The following is a 16232-nucleotide window of genomic DNA, read 5'->3' on the forward strand; positions in this document are numbered from 1 at the left end:
GCTGGCCAAGGCAAGACATCAACATTCTGTTGAACAAATTAACAAGTCCCTGACTACACGTGCAACTTGTGGCCTTGCGTTGTCTTGCTGCAGAGTGATGTGTGATTTTGATGTCTCTGTATGAAGGGTATCACATGACGCTGAATAATTTCATCTCGATAGCATACGCCGGTGAGATTTCCATTGACAATTTGTAGAGGGGTCCTTCCACGTGCTGATATTCCACCCCACACCATAAAGCTACCTCCACCAAATTGTCGACGTTGCACAACACAAGCGTCCTGGTAACGCTCCCCAACGCGACGATACACCCTACAATGACCGTCTTTGCTATCCAAATGAAATCTGGTGAACAGAATATTGGCCCAGTCCGCAGATGTCGTGTGCACCACGCTAGTCTGGCGATATGATGACGTTGAAGCAGTACTGGGCGCACCGCTGGACGTCTTGGTCTGGTGTTTTGCTCGCGCAGACGATTACGCACAGTTATTGGACTAATTGGTCGAAGCCCTGGAATACTACGGGCAGTCAAACTTGCTGTCTGGAAACGATTTCCAGTGTTGCCAGATTGTTGAAAACGTCTCCATAATGACTGGATGATGTTCCGATGTACTCCAAAGTGTCTTGCTACAGTATTTTGTGCCATTCCAGCTCGCAGTATCCCAACAGCACGATTACGTTGGTTTTCGTTGAGTCGTGGCATGACATAAGGGTAAATTTTGTTGAAGCTAAAGTGATTTCCTTAACAAAAAAAGTTTAACAAATCCTTTACAGTTCTTATTTCGAAACAGTATTGGCCCGTAAAACTCGTGCATACAAATTCTTCATTAAACAACAGGTGCTCACTAACCATGAAAGAGTCCGTGCACCTAGACGGTTACCATCCGATATTGTCAAAAACATTACCATTATCGATTGTTTAAATTTCATAAATACAAACAATAGATATAGAAAAATTATACTAAATTTTATAATGCAACGTTTCTTTTCCCCGCTAATATATTAGCTGGACAGTCCTGATGTAGCTCTTCCATGGTATATTTAATGTTCATCCATCAGATTTAGTATCTAGCTTATCTATAATTCATTATTTGCTTAAATTCATGTTAAACTTAAGATTTTTGAAAGAGAAGAAGTTGCCATTAATAGACGCCTACGCGATACATTTGTGGTTTGTTTTTCTGCTTGTCATAAAAGCTTGAGAAGTTGCGAATGAGTCCAATGGTGTCTGTTCTTAAACATACTAAAATGGCACCGGTTTTATCGGAATAAGAAAAAGCAATGACCAAAAATAAACAAACAAACAAACAAGGGAAACAAACCGGGTTGAACATTTTTTTTTATCTGTTAGCTCGCATTATGCGGTTAAGCATGAATGAGCTTTAACTTGTTTACTTGACACTACTTCGACGACCTTGGGTGTATTCGGAAAAATATGTATTAATATATGATAAGCTGTTTTCGTATTCTCTAATCAACCAAGAGAAAAATTGTGTTTTTTTTCATTTTGGTGGTGCATTATTTATACTTTAGATCGATTGCTGTGCAGACCCGTTTCCTGACGTTTTAAATAGATTTCCAATATGCATCACATTCCTCTTCAGTATCAAACACATTTGTGAGAGCTAGTTTTGCAAATGTCGTGGCGTGCTTTACGGATGATGTCTTTTTAAAAAAAAAAAACCAAAACATTCTCATGACATAAATAGTCGATGCTCCATTGTAAATTAAACAAAATATTAAATTCTTAATAGATACCCTGTATATCGTATATACAGATACAATGTTAATTACAAATCCATGAATCTACATCACGACAAGTACTCTTGTATCTACCTTAGTTCGTTAAATATATATTTTGGAGTCCTCACAGAACGATTTTCGGGGAAAAAGAACTAGTTTTTTGTTGTTATTTGCAGTTGTTGATTCATAAAGGCCTAACAAGATAGTTATATTTGAAGAACATTAATGCTTACGATAATTTTATTATCATTCATATAAATACAAGTGTCTGCATTTTGGTGTATTCATACTATACAAGATGCCACCTTGACGACAATGTATATTTATCTCGCCCATTATATTGAGAAAAAAAATGTCAATTATGTATGCATAAATCATTTATAAATGTAAGCCAAACCAAACACTTTGTGATGATAGCAACACCTTTGTCATATATTCAAAATGATACAAACAGCAACCTGTGCATTAACATGTTGCATCACAACAACATAACAATCGGTTTTTTACGGCAGATGTTGTATGAATAGTTTCACTCAAATGTAACGACGCCGGTTCTTAATGATTAATTTATCTAATGGCTGTTTATATTGATTTATTGTGGGTGAACTATGGTGACGGTTCCATTGGATAGATGAGGTGAATATGATGTGAATATTTCCCCGCCATGTAAAAAAAAATTCTTAGGCAGGATAAGGATTCCTTTGATAAAATATGTAATAACGCCGACCCTTTTTAATGGTGAGAGTAGAATTCATTTGCATGAAAACACATTCTGCAGTGTTGCATTACTTACCCCCTAAACATTCACTAAAAATGTAGACCGATTTTATCTTGTGGTTTGATCCATTTGATTGTTAATGTACATGAAAGTTTACCAGTGATCGAAAAGCCTTTTCCTTCTTTTTGAAAATGAATCTAAAAAAGCCACACATTTATTTACCGAACAAAAATGACTGGTGAAGCTCATGAATATTTTATATAAGGCCAAATTAGATCACAGATATATGTTCTAAGTTTGGAATTTCATTAGCTTAGTTTGTGACCCCACCCTTATGGTCTAAATATTATTGTTATTTGTTACTTGTCATGACATCTATAGCAAAATACCCAGTAAGTTAACAAAAAATCCTACCAAAATGCTTGATTTATACTCATTGTTCAAAGGCAAGCTCTCTCTTCATTTTTGGTAATTTATTTTTCTGAACAGGAATGCTACATTCTTCTTTTTCTTCAATGTCCAGCTATTCAATATCCTTCTCCAGGACAAACAGATCATCAAGTATTTATCTTACTCCATTGCCTTTCTCGAGTACAAATGCACGAAATTTGGTTGAATGAGCGTATACCCGATATCAGGTCAAACCACCATATATCTCAACAAAATGCACAATGCACGCTTTACCCTGGCTTATTTACTGCCCACTACCAAAAAAACAACAATCGCGACGACGGCGAAAGACACACATCGAAGCCCACCTGTATGCAGCTGGACACATTTCATCAAACCGAAGGGGGTTCTTGGTAATGATATGAACCTTACCATGATGTTAGGCCTTTACCAGCAAATGCTGCTTTAAAGCAAGTATTGATAATATCAGCAGACAGTTGTTCAAGGTTACTTTTCTGGAGATCGAGATGACAAGGGCGTAGGTAGCCAGTGGGAAGTAGATACAAGGGTAGGGTACCCAGTTGATTTGCAACTCGGTCAAGTCCACGTTAAGGACATCGTTAAAGATCTATACTAGTGTACGTGGGAAGAATGGAGAGGCTTAATTATTACCATTTGAGGGGTATATATTCCAGTTTGATATGTTGATAAGTATAACTAAATACACTTTTTTTGCAAAGTTATACCTAACCATTAGAAACATAGCATGATAGAGGGTTCAGCCCCCCCCCCCCCACTTTTTCTCGCAGGAAAGATTATTGTTCCTAAATTTACTTTGAAAGATTGAGAAGTTGGATTCAGAAGCATAAGCATACAAGCCCCCCCCCCACCCCACCCCCCCCCCCCCCCCCGGATTAGGAATTTCATGATTTTGGGGAAAAATAATTTGGGTAAGTAAATTTTTTTTTTCTTATGGAAGTATAGCCCCCCCCCCCCCCCCCCCCCCCCACGGATTAGGATTTCCATGATTTTGGGAATTACTTTTTTCTCAATATTTCTGAGGATAAATTTAGCCCCCCCCCCCCCCCCCCACACTTTCAATTTGCTTCCGACGCCAGTGAAATATATACATGTACATGGAAATGTACATGTATAATTAATTGTAAGTCTCCGAGATTTGACACCAAAATGACATTAAACTTGCAAAACATTTGTTCGAGCAAAGACTATAAGTTGTCCCTTTTCATTAGGTTTTCACCTTTTAATTACATCCTGAACTAGCTGCAGGTCTGTAGCTCCCGGTCTGAAAAAATTCGGATGGACGACCAGGGAGCTACAGTGCCTCCCATAGTTAAATCTGCAATTTACTGCGCACAAAACACCGGGAGATGCTAATCCTGAACATACTATACAATCCTCTTGTTTCAATCGATTATAGAAATGCGCATTGCAAAAAAATGCACCACGTCGACAAGGAGATTAATAGGCACAGTCATAGTGTCATAATTTATGTAAGAAAATGAAACAGAATTATCGATCTGTTTTATTATTTGCACTAAAACGATAATCTGATAGATCATCGCCCTATCTTCAAATTTTTGATTATTCAAATCTTAGCTAGTTATTTTAAAATGTGCAAGATCGGGGCCTCAGGGGGTATAAAAGCAAGCTGCATGATCGACCGCATTACTTTCCTCTAGACTCATTGCGCAGTTACTGACGAGGACTTCTATTTGAGGATTACCTAGCTTTTCTCATCGACAGCTTTAGTTTAAACCATGGTAAGCTAATCTTATCTTTTATTGATTAATATAAATTCAAAGAATAATTCAACGACGTTGACTTTATAACTACACTAGGATAAATATTTTTTTGGCCGGTGAGCAAACGTAACGAAACTACTTAACATATTCACTAATCGCCGGAATGGCGACGGAATAGACAGTGACATGACTGTATAAAAAGGTCGATAACTTGTGTTAGGTATAAGCTATCACCATTTTCAGTTTTTTTAATCTGTGGATACAGGGCTATCTAAATATGTAAAAACTTATTTGATAGATAGGTTGATATATAAAACCTTGACAGGAATGAGCTATGGTCGCAAAAATCAGCTGCAGGACTGACGAAGTCGACTTCATAAAACATCTAATATCTCAAAAAGTGTTTAATATTTTTTCATTCCGACACAAATTGTTTTATCACAACAACCTGACCTATAAAATGTGAAAATATTAGACTTTAGACTTAGTATCCAAAACCTTGACCGGAATGGGAATTTTTCGTTAAAATAGAAATTCAAAGCTGTAATTGTGCAGTCAACTATTCTTCGACAACTGCTTAGATTAATTGTTTTCTTTGATTCCAGTGTATATTTTGGAAATAATGTTACTGCGTATTTTTTGTTATTATCGTTAACGATGAAAGCCTTGTGATTTTTTTAGTCAAACATGTCTGTGATATATTTGAATTATTGAATTACAATAACATTTACATAGTGATTCTAAGTTTTCTAAAGTACCACGCACATAATCAATAATCTCACCAGGCTCTAGTAACTTGCCGGGAATTACAATCTCATCCTTTGGTATTTTTATACAAGAAAACATATCTAATAAGTTATATTGCCCAATACCTGCTAATCCACATTGAATATTGTAAAAATACCTGTACTGTAACAATTGAAGCATCTACATTATTTTATACCATTAACATGCAATTTTAAAACATTATTGATACTCTCAAATGCATTGTTTGTAATTCTAGAAAAAGGATTATAAAGACCTGGAAACTGTTGAACAAATAAAAAAAAATTAACCCATTTTGCTGCATGATTGATAATTTAGCTCTTGTACATTCCTATTCAACTTGATGTAAACAATTAGATCATCACCCGATCCTAATTATCACGGCTTACACGGACAAGCAGTTTCTAAGTACAACTTTATAAACATAAAAATTTGAAATTTGAACCTTCAAATATAAACAAAACACATAATTTGATTCATGAAATAGAAAATTAAGCGTCTTCTCACGATTTCGTCTGCTTGAGATCAATCAACATTACTGCGTGGCTGGCTATTCCTTTTCCAGAATAATTATAACGAACATATAGGCCCATACACTTTCACGGTACCACGGCTGTTCAAATTTGGTAACGATGATTTTTAAATTAACACACTTACATGATCATTCATCAGAATAAGCATCGTAAAGCAAAGCAAAGCTATGTAATGCATCAACTCCTTCGGCACATTCCAAGCGGCAGATCCACCATTTACTGATTTAAGTACATCACTGGCTATCTAGTTACCACAACGTTTAAAAAAGTCGCTTATTCATACTCTACTTTGTCGTCGTATCAACTATTTTCGTCCACGATCGCCTCTCCTTGGATGGTTATGTCCACTTGCATATTTCAGCGATCTTACATTAGAGATATTAGATGTTTTATGAAGTCGACTTCGTCATTCCAGCAGCTGATTTTTGCGACCATAGCTTATTCCGGTCAAGGTTTTATGTATCAAACATGTAACTTTTAAAAAAGTTTTTACATATTTAGATAGCCCTGTCGCTATAGATTAAAAAACTGAAAACCAAATGGTGATAGCTTATACCTAACACAAGTTATCGACCTTTTTATACATGTCACTACGTCCATCCTTTCGCCATTCTGGCGAACAGACCTGCTCCTGTTTATGGTATGAAAAGGGTGCGAAGGTATGCAAGAGAACGTCCAAGTGTAAATTGTCAACTTATCGTAGTTTTCTGATAATTTTCTTTTACATTTTTAGAGGGAATGTATCAGTGTTCACGTCGGCCAGGCCGGAGTCCAGATGGGCAATGCCTGCTGGGAGTTGTACTGTCTGGAGCATGGAATCCAGCCGGACGGTCAGATGCCCAGTGACAAGACCATCGGAGGAGGGGACGACTCTTTCAACACCTTCTTCAGTGAGACTGGGGCAGGCAAACACGTCCCCAGGGCTGTATTTATTGACCTAGAGCCAACCGTTGTAGGTGGGTCATTTGTTAGTTTAGATTTTGATTGTTGTATATATGTAGGTATCTGCATATATATTATATCTCTCAATAGCACAAACATTGTAATAACTTTAAATTTTACATATACCTGCCCATAGTGAAGGATTTAGATACTAGTTACTAGTGTATACATAAAGCACGGCTCCAATTTAGTGAATTGAGTGAAAGGTGATATCACACAGTATAAATAATCAAAAAAGAAAATGAACAGTTCCAAATTTCTACTCACAAGCGCTTTATGAATTTAAACATCCGTCTTCAACCGTCTTATCTGACGATATTGATGTGAATGAAAGTACATAATTTAAAAAATATAATAACCATTCAAACATTTTCAATTTGTTCCATATTTTACCGTAAAATATATCGATATTTATTTTGAAAGTAAAACAGCGCTAGCAGGTTTGAAACACATGACATTACATCTTCGCTAGTCAAGGGTTTTTTGTTCACTCCGCTCCCCATAAACCCTTGGCAAATTAAATGTAGGTGACAAGTTCTGTTTCTAGACTGGCTGCAGCGGTGAGTTGCTAATCCAAACAACAAGCGCTTGTAAATAAACTTAAGAAACACACGTGAGATATTTGGGAACATATTCAGTGCTTTAAACAAGGTGAGACACAAGTGCTCGAGTACATTGCCTCCCAAACGATGGTCTTAACAGATTGCCTAAAAACGATATATTTTACTGCATTTAAGGGATTGAACAGAGATTTACAAACAAGGCTAGCCTGATAGTATGGGAATTAAACATGGCGAATGTAGAAGTTGCCTTTCCCGTTAGTATATACGTCCCTACTTGTGATTATTGCTTTTAAATGTTCAATGATCTGTATTTTATTTAATATCTTTTAACTGCAATATTTACGATGACGATTCCTGGTTTTATGGTATGAATGCTTTCATTGACTATTATGTCCCAATAAACAAATGTAAATAATTAAAACATTTCTTGCCTTTTCTAGGTTATATCTTCAATCTTATCAAATAACGTCCTTAATTATGTTCCAATACTCGCTAATCAACATGTGTTTAAATTGTGTTTATGACGTAGCGTGTATATAACCCGTTGAATAATTCGATTAAACTGTAAATATGCAAGGGGCGCAATTCAAGTTGCTCGCTAGATAGCGCTAAGTACATGTACTGCATCACTATCTATAGATGCATTGCTATCTAGCGAGCATTATGAAATGTGAATACTTTCATAATGATATGATGGAATCCCATGGCTGCCTTATGTAACTATTTTATAAGAAGATGGTGCTTTATTATATTATGCTGTGGTTATTTCATGTGAAGATGGTGCTTTATTTATATATGAAGATGGTGCTTTATTATATGAAGATGGGGCTTTTTATGTGAAATTGGTGCTTTATTATATGAAGATGGTGCTTTGTTATATGAAGTTGGTGCTTTTTTATATGAAGATGGTGCTTTTTTATGCGATGGTGCTTTTTTATGTAAAGGTGTTTTTCTTATGTGAAGATGGTGCTTTTTTATATGAAGGTGCTTTTTTATGTGATGGGGCTTTTTTATATGTTGGTGCTTTTTAATATGTGAAGGTGGTCACTCGGAACTCCTCTTATTTTTGAATACTGATTTTACCATTTATTATTTCCAAAGTTTGAAAGTAAAACAAAACATTGATGCAATTCATTTGATACGCCATTGCTAGTTCCTCTTTTTTCTAGCACAATTAGTATATCAGCTAGCAAGATGATCTGTGTTTGACTTTCCCCAAACCGAACTTACATCTATTAAGTGACAGCTATAAAATGACGGAATATTACAAGAATTAAAACTTAGTATAAACTTTATTCTGAATTTTGAAGGGAAGAAAATTGAAATTATTACTAGTAATTACTTTTGTTTAAGCGAAGAACAGGTTATTCGATGAGGCGTAAATGCCCTTGCAATATGATGAAAATCAATTCATTGATCCGCTCTTAATTTTGTTCTTGTCACCGCCTAGCCGGCCATCGTCATTGATGACCGTTCCTCTCAACCCTAAGTGGCGAGTTGGAAAAATAATTCACACTCTGAGTGGTTTCAAAACAAAACGTTATAAAAAATGAAGGAGTTGATCGAGGATCTGATTTTAAACAGATTGATGCCCTGAATAAATGGAAAGGATTAAAGGATTTGACTTGAAGAGAAAGTATAAAGGAAAGGTCACAGGAAAGGTCTACTATACTATAATATGTAGCTCAAAGAATGCCCTTTTATTCTATTAATCGTATTTTTCCAATCAATTAAGATCAAGTCGTGCAGTTCATTCCGTAACTAAAATACTTATTATGCTAAAAAAAGAGGAACTAGCAATGGTGTATTAAATGAATTTTAATTGTATCAATTTTTGTTCTAGATTCAAATTTTGAGGTAATAAATGTTTAACTCAGTCTTTGAAAATAAAGTTTCGAGTGACCACCTTCACAGCAAAAAGCACCATCACATAAAAAAGCACCTTCATATAAAAAAGCACCATCACCTAAAAAGGCACAATCTTCATATGATAATGCACCATCTTCATATAATAAAGCACAATCTTCACATAACCACTTTAAATATAATAAAGCATCACCTTCATGTAATAAAGCTCCATATTCCAAAAAGCACCTTCGTCACATGAAATAACCACAGAATAATATAATAAAGCAACATATTCTTACAAAATAGTCACATTAGGCAGCTATGGCGTTCCATAAGATCATGAGGGTTTATGAGAAGCGGAGTGGACCGAAAACTCTTGGCTAGCAAAGATGAACTTATCAGAACATGCAACTTGCATGCATCTGACGCTTTAACCGCTTGTTCTACACTCTAGACTTCAACATTGTGAAAGAAAATATTGATATTTTGCTGATTTTATTGTGTATTTGTTCAAAAGAAAGAACGTCATGAAATAGAGGTGCCCCATACCAACTTGAAATGATTTTACCAGAAGCCTTTGTGCATCGTTTTTATGAAAACTGAGTTCATTTGTTTTTACAATTTTCTTTTCATAAAAAGATGAAGTACGCACCGGCACCTACCGCCAACTCTTCCACCCAGAACAGTTGATCACGGGGAAGGAAGATGCAGCCAACAACTATGCCCGTGGACACTACACCATTGGGAAGGAGATTGTGGACTTGGTCCTGGACAGAATCCGTAAGCTGGCTGACCAGTGCACAGGACTTCAGGGATTCCTCATCTTCCACAGTTTTGGAGGAGGAACTGGATCCGGATTCACATCTCTGCTCATGGAACGTCTCAGCGTGGACTATGGAAAGAAATCCAAACTGGAGTTTGCAATCTATCCGGCTCCCCAAGTGTCCACTGCAGTAGTAGAGCCATACAACTCCATTTTGACAACTCATACCACTCTGGAGCACTCGGACTGCGCCTTCATGGTGGACAATGAAGCCATTTACGATATCTGTCGCCGCAACTTGGACATTGAGCGCCCAACCTACACTAACCTGAACCGTCTGATTGGTCAGATTGTGAGCTCCATCACTGCTTCTCTCCGTTTTGACGGTGCCCTCAACGTGGACTTGACCGAGTTTCAGACCAACTTGGTGCCCTACCCTCGTATCCACTTCCCACTTGCCACCTATGCCCCTGTTATCTCTGCAGAAAAGGCTTACCATGAACAACTGACAGTAGCAGATATCACAAACTCCTGCTTTGAACCAGCCAATCAAATGGTGAAGTGTGACCCTCGTCATGGTAAGTACATGGCTTGCTGCATGTTATACAGAGGAGACGTTGTTCCCAAGGACGTCAATGCTGCCATTGCCACCATCAAGACCAAGCGTACTATCCAGTTTGTGGACTGGTGTCCCACTGGTTTCAAGGTGGGCATCAACTATCAGCCACCCACCGTGGTTCCTGGTGGTGACTTGGCCAAGGTCCAGCGTGCTTTGTGCATGTTGAGCAACACTACCGCCATTGCTGAGGCCTGGGCTCGTCTGGATCACAAGTTTGACCTGATGTACGCCAAGAGAGCCTTCGTCCACTGGTACGTGGGAGAGGGTATGGAGGAAGGTGAATTCTCCGAGGCCCGTGAAGATCTGGCTGCCCTGGAAAAGGACTACGAGGAAGTGGGCGTGGACTCCGTGGAGGGAGAAGGGGAAGAAGAAGGAGAAGAGTATTAAGCTATGCTTTTCTGATGAAATTAACATTGCTTGTAGCGGGTAGTGTTTTAATTTAAAAGATGTCAAAAATATTGAAATAAAAATCTAAGGAAAGCCAATACGTTTTTTAGAGCGAGAGTATTCACACTGGGAAAAATGAAAATTATATAAGGAAAACATAAAGGAATTTTCGTGAATTTTCATATTGATAATGTGACTATGATAGAGATCAAGTTGTACAATTGTATATATCATAGCATCTTTATACATCTAAGAGAAACAGCTTGGTGCTGCTTTTTTTAAATATAATTATGCTGTTTTTCGTTAGTCATTCTGTGAAAAGATATGTTGAATTGTTGTTACTTTGATTTCCGTCCATCATATTGTTTTAAGATTTGTTTTTGTTGTAAGACTTTGTCAAACAATAAAGATCACTTTTTAAAATCTTTGGAAATCATTTTTGCATCAATCTCTGGTCATAATATTTCCTATATTTTATAAACTAAATAATCTTAAAATGTGTAATTAAGACATTGAGTCTACAAACTTATGTTCTCTCCATTGGCTGACTTGCAGAAAAACATGCAAACTGAGGTAAAATCAATTGAAAATGATATACATGTACTAGTTTTTTAAAACTTCAAAAACTGACCGTTTTCTCTGTCAGATATTATAATTCTCATAATTAAATCGGATATCTGCACTTTTTTACGCAGAGCATTTAAACATACTGAAGCTTGATTACTTACTCTAATTTTAAAACCAAAACGGAAAAATCGGATGCTTTCAAATAGTATCAAAAGTTATTAATGCATGGATAAATACTACTTGTATAGACCGCTTCTTTATTTCAATGCCTTCGTAAAAAGAGCAAATTGAGTAAAAACCGTTTTGAGAGATGAACTCACCTGATACATAGACATCTTATTTATCACAATTATTGTCTTCGCAATACATGTAAAAAAAAAAGAAGCAGATTAAGATTAATGAATTTTTTTTTAAATAAACTGCTGCAATTGTTTTAATAAAATGAATGTAAAGAAAATCATCTAATCCATTTAGTTTTTTCCCCCAAGAATATGCAACAGTACTAAAGATATTGAGATTTTATACAAAATTGTTTTCAGATTGTTTAAAGGTTTGCAAAACGAAGGCGGTACAGTCCTCTCTAGTCCTTTCTTTTTTAAAGGGGGGGGGGGGGTGACAAACAAATGTAAAAATGAACTTGGCTTTGTGAAACTTGTGGACTGCTACAACTCTCTCACATAATCATAATAAGTAGTGATTATGATTTTTACCGAAACTCGACATTCCATCATTTTTAATATGAAATAAATAGATTGATAAGAGCAAGATAATAAATAAATAAATAGATAGATAGATAAAAAGATAAATAAAGCAACGAATATATTAAATAACCTATAAAGAGAGAAACCGATATTAAGATTAACAAAGCATTTACTCACATTAAGTTTTTTTAACTGAAAATAAATCATCGAAGTTGATTGCTTAGTTAAATTATATTCATTTTCTAGAAAATGTAGACTCCCGTCCGCCACAAATTAATACATGTATATCTTTTTTCTTACCGTTTTGCGTGCAAAATGTATGTTGAATCGTACATTTTTAAAAGAAACATAATGCATTAAAGGAGCATGGTCACGATTTTTGTCAAATTTAATTTTTCTGTTTTTATTATTTACAATGCTTCAGCAATGTATTTTTAATGATCAAATGAAATTTTGGTGCCTATCGATGAGTTTTAAGCAAAATACAGGGCTCACAATTCTTCGTCGTGTAAACAAGGCTCGTGCCCTGTTTTTGTTTACATAGGTTCAATATACCTGTAAAAATCTTTTTCCAGCTGATTTGTCTATCTTCTTATTCATTTTAGGCATAAAAAACAGTTCCTAACGTCTAAAACTGGAATTTTCACTTCAACATTCAAAATGTAAACAAACGCTTTGTTTACATAGCGAAGAATTTCAAGCTCTGTAACTCGCTTATAACTCAACAAATGACATTCGAATTTTGGTTGCCTGTTAAAAATGGCTTACTGAAGCATTGAAAACATTAAAATCGAAAAAATAATTTTTTACCAAAATCGTGACCATGCCCCTTTAAATAATATTATGAAATAGTATTATGAAAATGTGTCAACTTTATTCAGATTTAAAAAAAAAACTTGCCTGTTATAAAACTTTTAAAGAATTACATATTTATTTTGTGATAAATCAAGCACCTTTCCCAAAACGTCATCAGTAGCCATGTAAGGGGCCATATATTACAGAAATCTACAGAGAGCCTCTCCATTAATCAAATTATGTAAGTAGTTTGCCTGCTATTTGTCCAGTTGTGCAGAAATTGTTTTGATTTAAATAACCGGTGGATATTAGTTATTGGTGGAGGTAAAAAGAGGCGCGTCGCCATTACAGTGGCCTGTGTGGCGCTATTGCGCCAGGCGCAAAGGAGATCATCCTTGTAGGCAGGTAGTCCGCTGTGGTATTTTCAATCACTCTTTAAATATAAATAGATTGTGAGAAGCCCTCGCCAAGTTATTGATATTTTATAATATTAAATTTCAAGTTAATTCATTTGTTGTTAATCATGAGATCATGCTGAATCTAGCATTAACATGACACTAAAAATTGATTCACTAGATCTTTACTTCAAAACAACACCCCAAGAAAGATAACTTATAGTTTGGTAAAGGAACATAGAGCAGGATTGATTTTCCCAATTTTAATGATTGCAGCTTTTATTCAAATAAATAACTTCACGTTATGGAAAGAGCTGATGAATTGAGCTATTTTAGTATTAAGACTTAGATTTCCCAATGAGAAAAAAAAAACCCATTCATATTGTACATGTTGAAGATAGTAACAGAGACTATTGGCTTGGTTTTTTCAGACATTCTGGTTTTGAAATATCTCCAACAGCATAGTTTCCGGTTTTGACAATTTGACTTGTTGATACAAGTTTAGCTTTAAAAAAAAGCTAACCGTCTTTAGAGCGATTAGTTAACAAAGACAATTTAATTCTTTTTTATATAAAAGTCACCTTACTCTACATACATGTGTGGAACATTTTTATGTCATGTGTCTATTTATTTAAGCCTGCGTGTCTAATATTGAGAAATGCGTACCCGAGCTTGTAAGTTAAGATCGACTAAACTGGGGTAAAAAAGATCTTAAGAAGGGTCGTAGACTCGTTTTATTTTTATAAAAGTTCTACTGCTGCATTCAGCAATTTGTTTAATCTATCTAAGGTGCAAACAACTTTACCGATTTTAGCCATACCGCATCAAATTTTTCTTACATTTTTGTATTTGAATAAAAAGAAAAAAAAGAAAATCAAAGCAAATAATTTAAATATATAGATATTATATAGAATATTGCTTTCAACTAGTTATACCTGAAAATCAAAGGCTGAATTTCATTCATAGCAATTTGTATTGCTTTTTCGTTTTCTCACTTTTGTAGGATTTGAAATCTACGAAATATGTTAGGTAGTTAGGTCGTACGCAATCTAATTAAAAGATCCTTCACGCTCTCGTACTTAATATGTCGCTGTGAGCGACATATCAAATACGAGAGCGTGTAGCTGCAGAACTGTAGCTCTCCGGGAAAAAATATTGACAGACCGGAGAGCTACAGGGCCACGCATTGAAAAAATTGTATATTTATTGCGCAGAAAAAAGTGCGCTAGTTTTCGACTGATTTACCTTATTTATACGCAAATTCTGTGAAAACAAATAGTACCATTAAATTCTTCATGCAATTTTCTACTGATATCGTCTCTTCATTTGCCTCGGATAGTTTTTTAAACACCATCACCGGTAGCTCTCCGGTCTGTCAATATTTTTTTCCCCGTAGAGCTACAGTTCTGCAGCTAGAGAGCGTGAAGGATCTAATTTTAATTAGATTTGGTCGTACGTGAAAAAGATCTTTAGAAAATTATCGCCGAACAGTATTTCAACCAGTGAAATAAATGTAAATTTTCACATCATGTATTTACTACCAATTACAAAGGAGAAGAAGTGCACAACCCGAAGACTGTAAATTATTTCAACTCTTCATACCGTCTTCCACTTTTGTTGCAAAGGTAGACCATAACCATTAGGCACATAAAATCAGGGAGGGCCACCCCCCCCCCCCCACACACACACACTTTTTCTCGCAGCAAACATTATTGTTCCTAAATTTACTTTAAAAAGGTTGAAATTTTAATAGTAATATTGAAAATTGAAATCATAGGTCTCCCCCCTTCCCACCGTTTAGGAATTTCATGATTTGGGGGAAAAAAATTGTAGGTACTCTCATGCCCTACTCCCACACGGATTAGGATTTACGTGATCTTGGGAATTAGGTTTTTTGTTTGTTTGTTTGTTTGTTTTTTTTGTTTGTTTGTTTTTTTGCTTGTCAAGATTTCCGATGATTAGTCTAGCCCTCCCCCCATTTGTTTCCGACGCCACTGTACCACACATATATTCAAACTTAAATAAGTTTTATTTTGTTTCAATGTTATTTGATGAAATAAGCGTTCACAGTTATTGTTTTAAGCTGACATCGTGCAGACCATCTGTAAAAAAGCACCAGACTCAAACTCCCGTTTATAGCATTGTTATATATATATCTCTGTATTCTGTATTTCAATTCACAACTTATAGAACTTTGGACAGTGCAATTGAGCTACATGTATAGAGAATGGACCCTTTTTGAGGCGCATCGCTATCAGCGATATGGCCTCATTGCTGTCAGCTCACTTCTCTCGGCTTATATACAAGCGGCGTCATAGAACTCAAGTACCAATGCGCCAAAAAATATATAGTGTTGTTCTGATTGTTACGTATTTTCAACTAGGAACATATATTCAGTATTCGTTTTAAAAATGTCAACAAATCATTACAACAGATATCTCGTTTACACATTGAAAAAACATCAACGTCAATGAAAGAACAAAACAAAGATTAATACGCAGATGAGACTGGCAATGCCTGCAATGCGATGTACGTACGATAGGGACAGAGGACCAGTCAACCGATGAGATAATTTGCATAACAACAGTTTGTACTTCAATTTAAAAGCGGCGACGTTAATTGTTCGAATATAGGAGGTAAAAAAAATGAAATAATTTCGTATATAAAATATCTATATTAAAATGAGAGTAAGTTGCTGTCTTCCTATAGCTAGAAACAGGTTTCGTATTTTATCACTTGA

At 35.7% G+C, this 16232-nt stretch overlaps 1 protein-coding gene across 1 annotated transcript; it reads left to right on the top strand.

Annotated features, from left to right (window-relative positions):
• Window positions 1-4490: 4490 nt before the first annotated feature.
• LOC105342358 (tubulin alpha-1A chain) lies at window positions 4491-11132 on the top strand. The gene is made up of 3 exons (XM_020072999.3): window positions 4491-4632; window positions 6646-6868; window positions 9905-11132. The coding sequence occupies exons 1-3, from the start codon at window positions 4630-4632 to the stop codon at window positions 11032-11034; spliced, it is 1356 nt and encodes a 451-aa protein (XP_019928558.2). The 5' UTR covers window positions 4491-4629; the 3' UTR covers window positions 11035-11132.
• Window positions 11133-16232: the final 5100 nt, after the last annotated feature.

This window comes from Magallana gigas, chromosome 7 (assembly GCF_963853765.1).
Source record: "Magallana gigas chromosome 7, xbMagGiga1.1, whole genome shotgun sequence".
Taxonomy (NCBI): domain Eukaryota; kingdom Metazoa; phylum Mollusca; class Bivalvia; order Ostreida; family Ostreidae; genus Magallana; species Magallana gigas.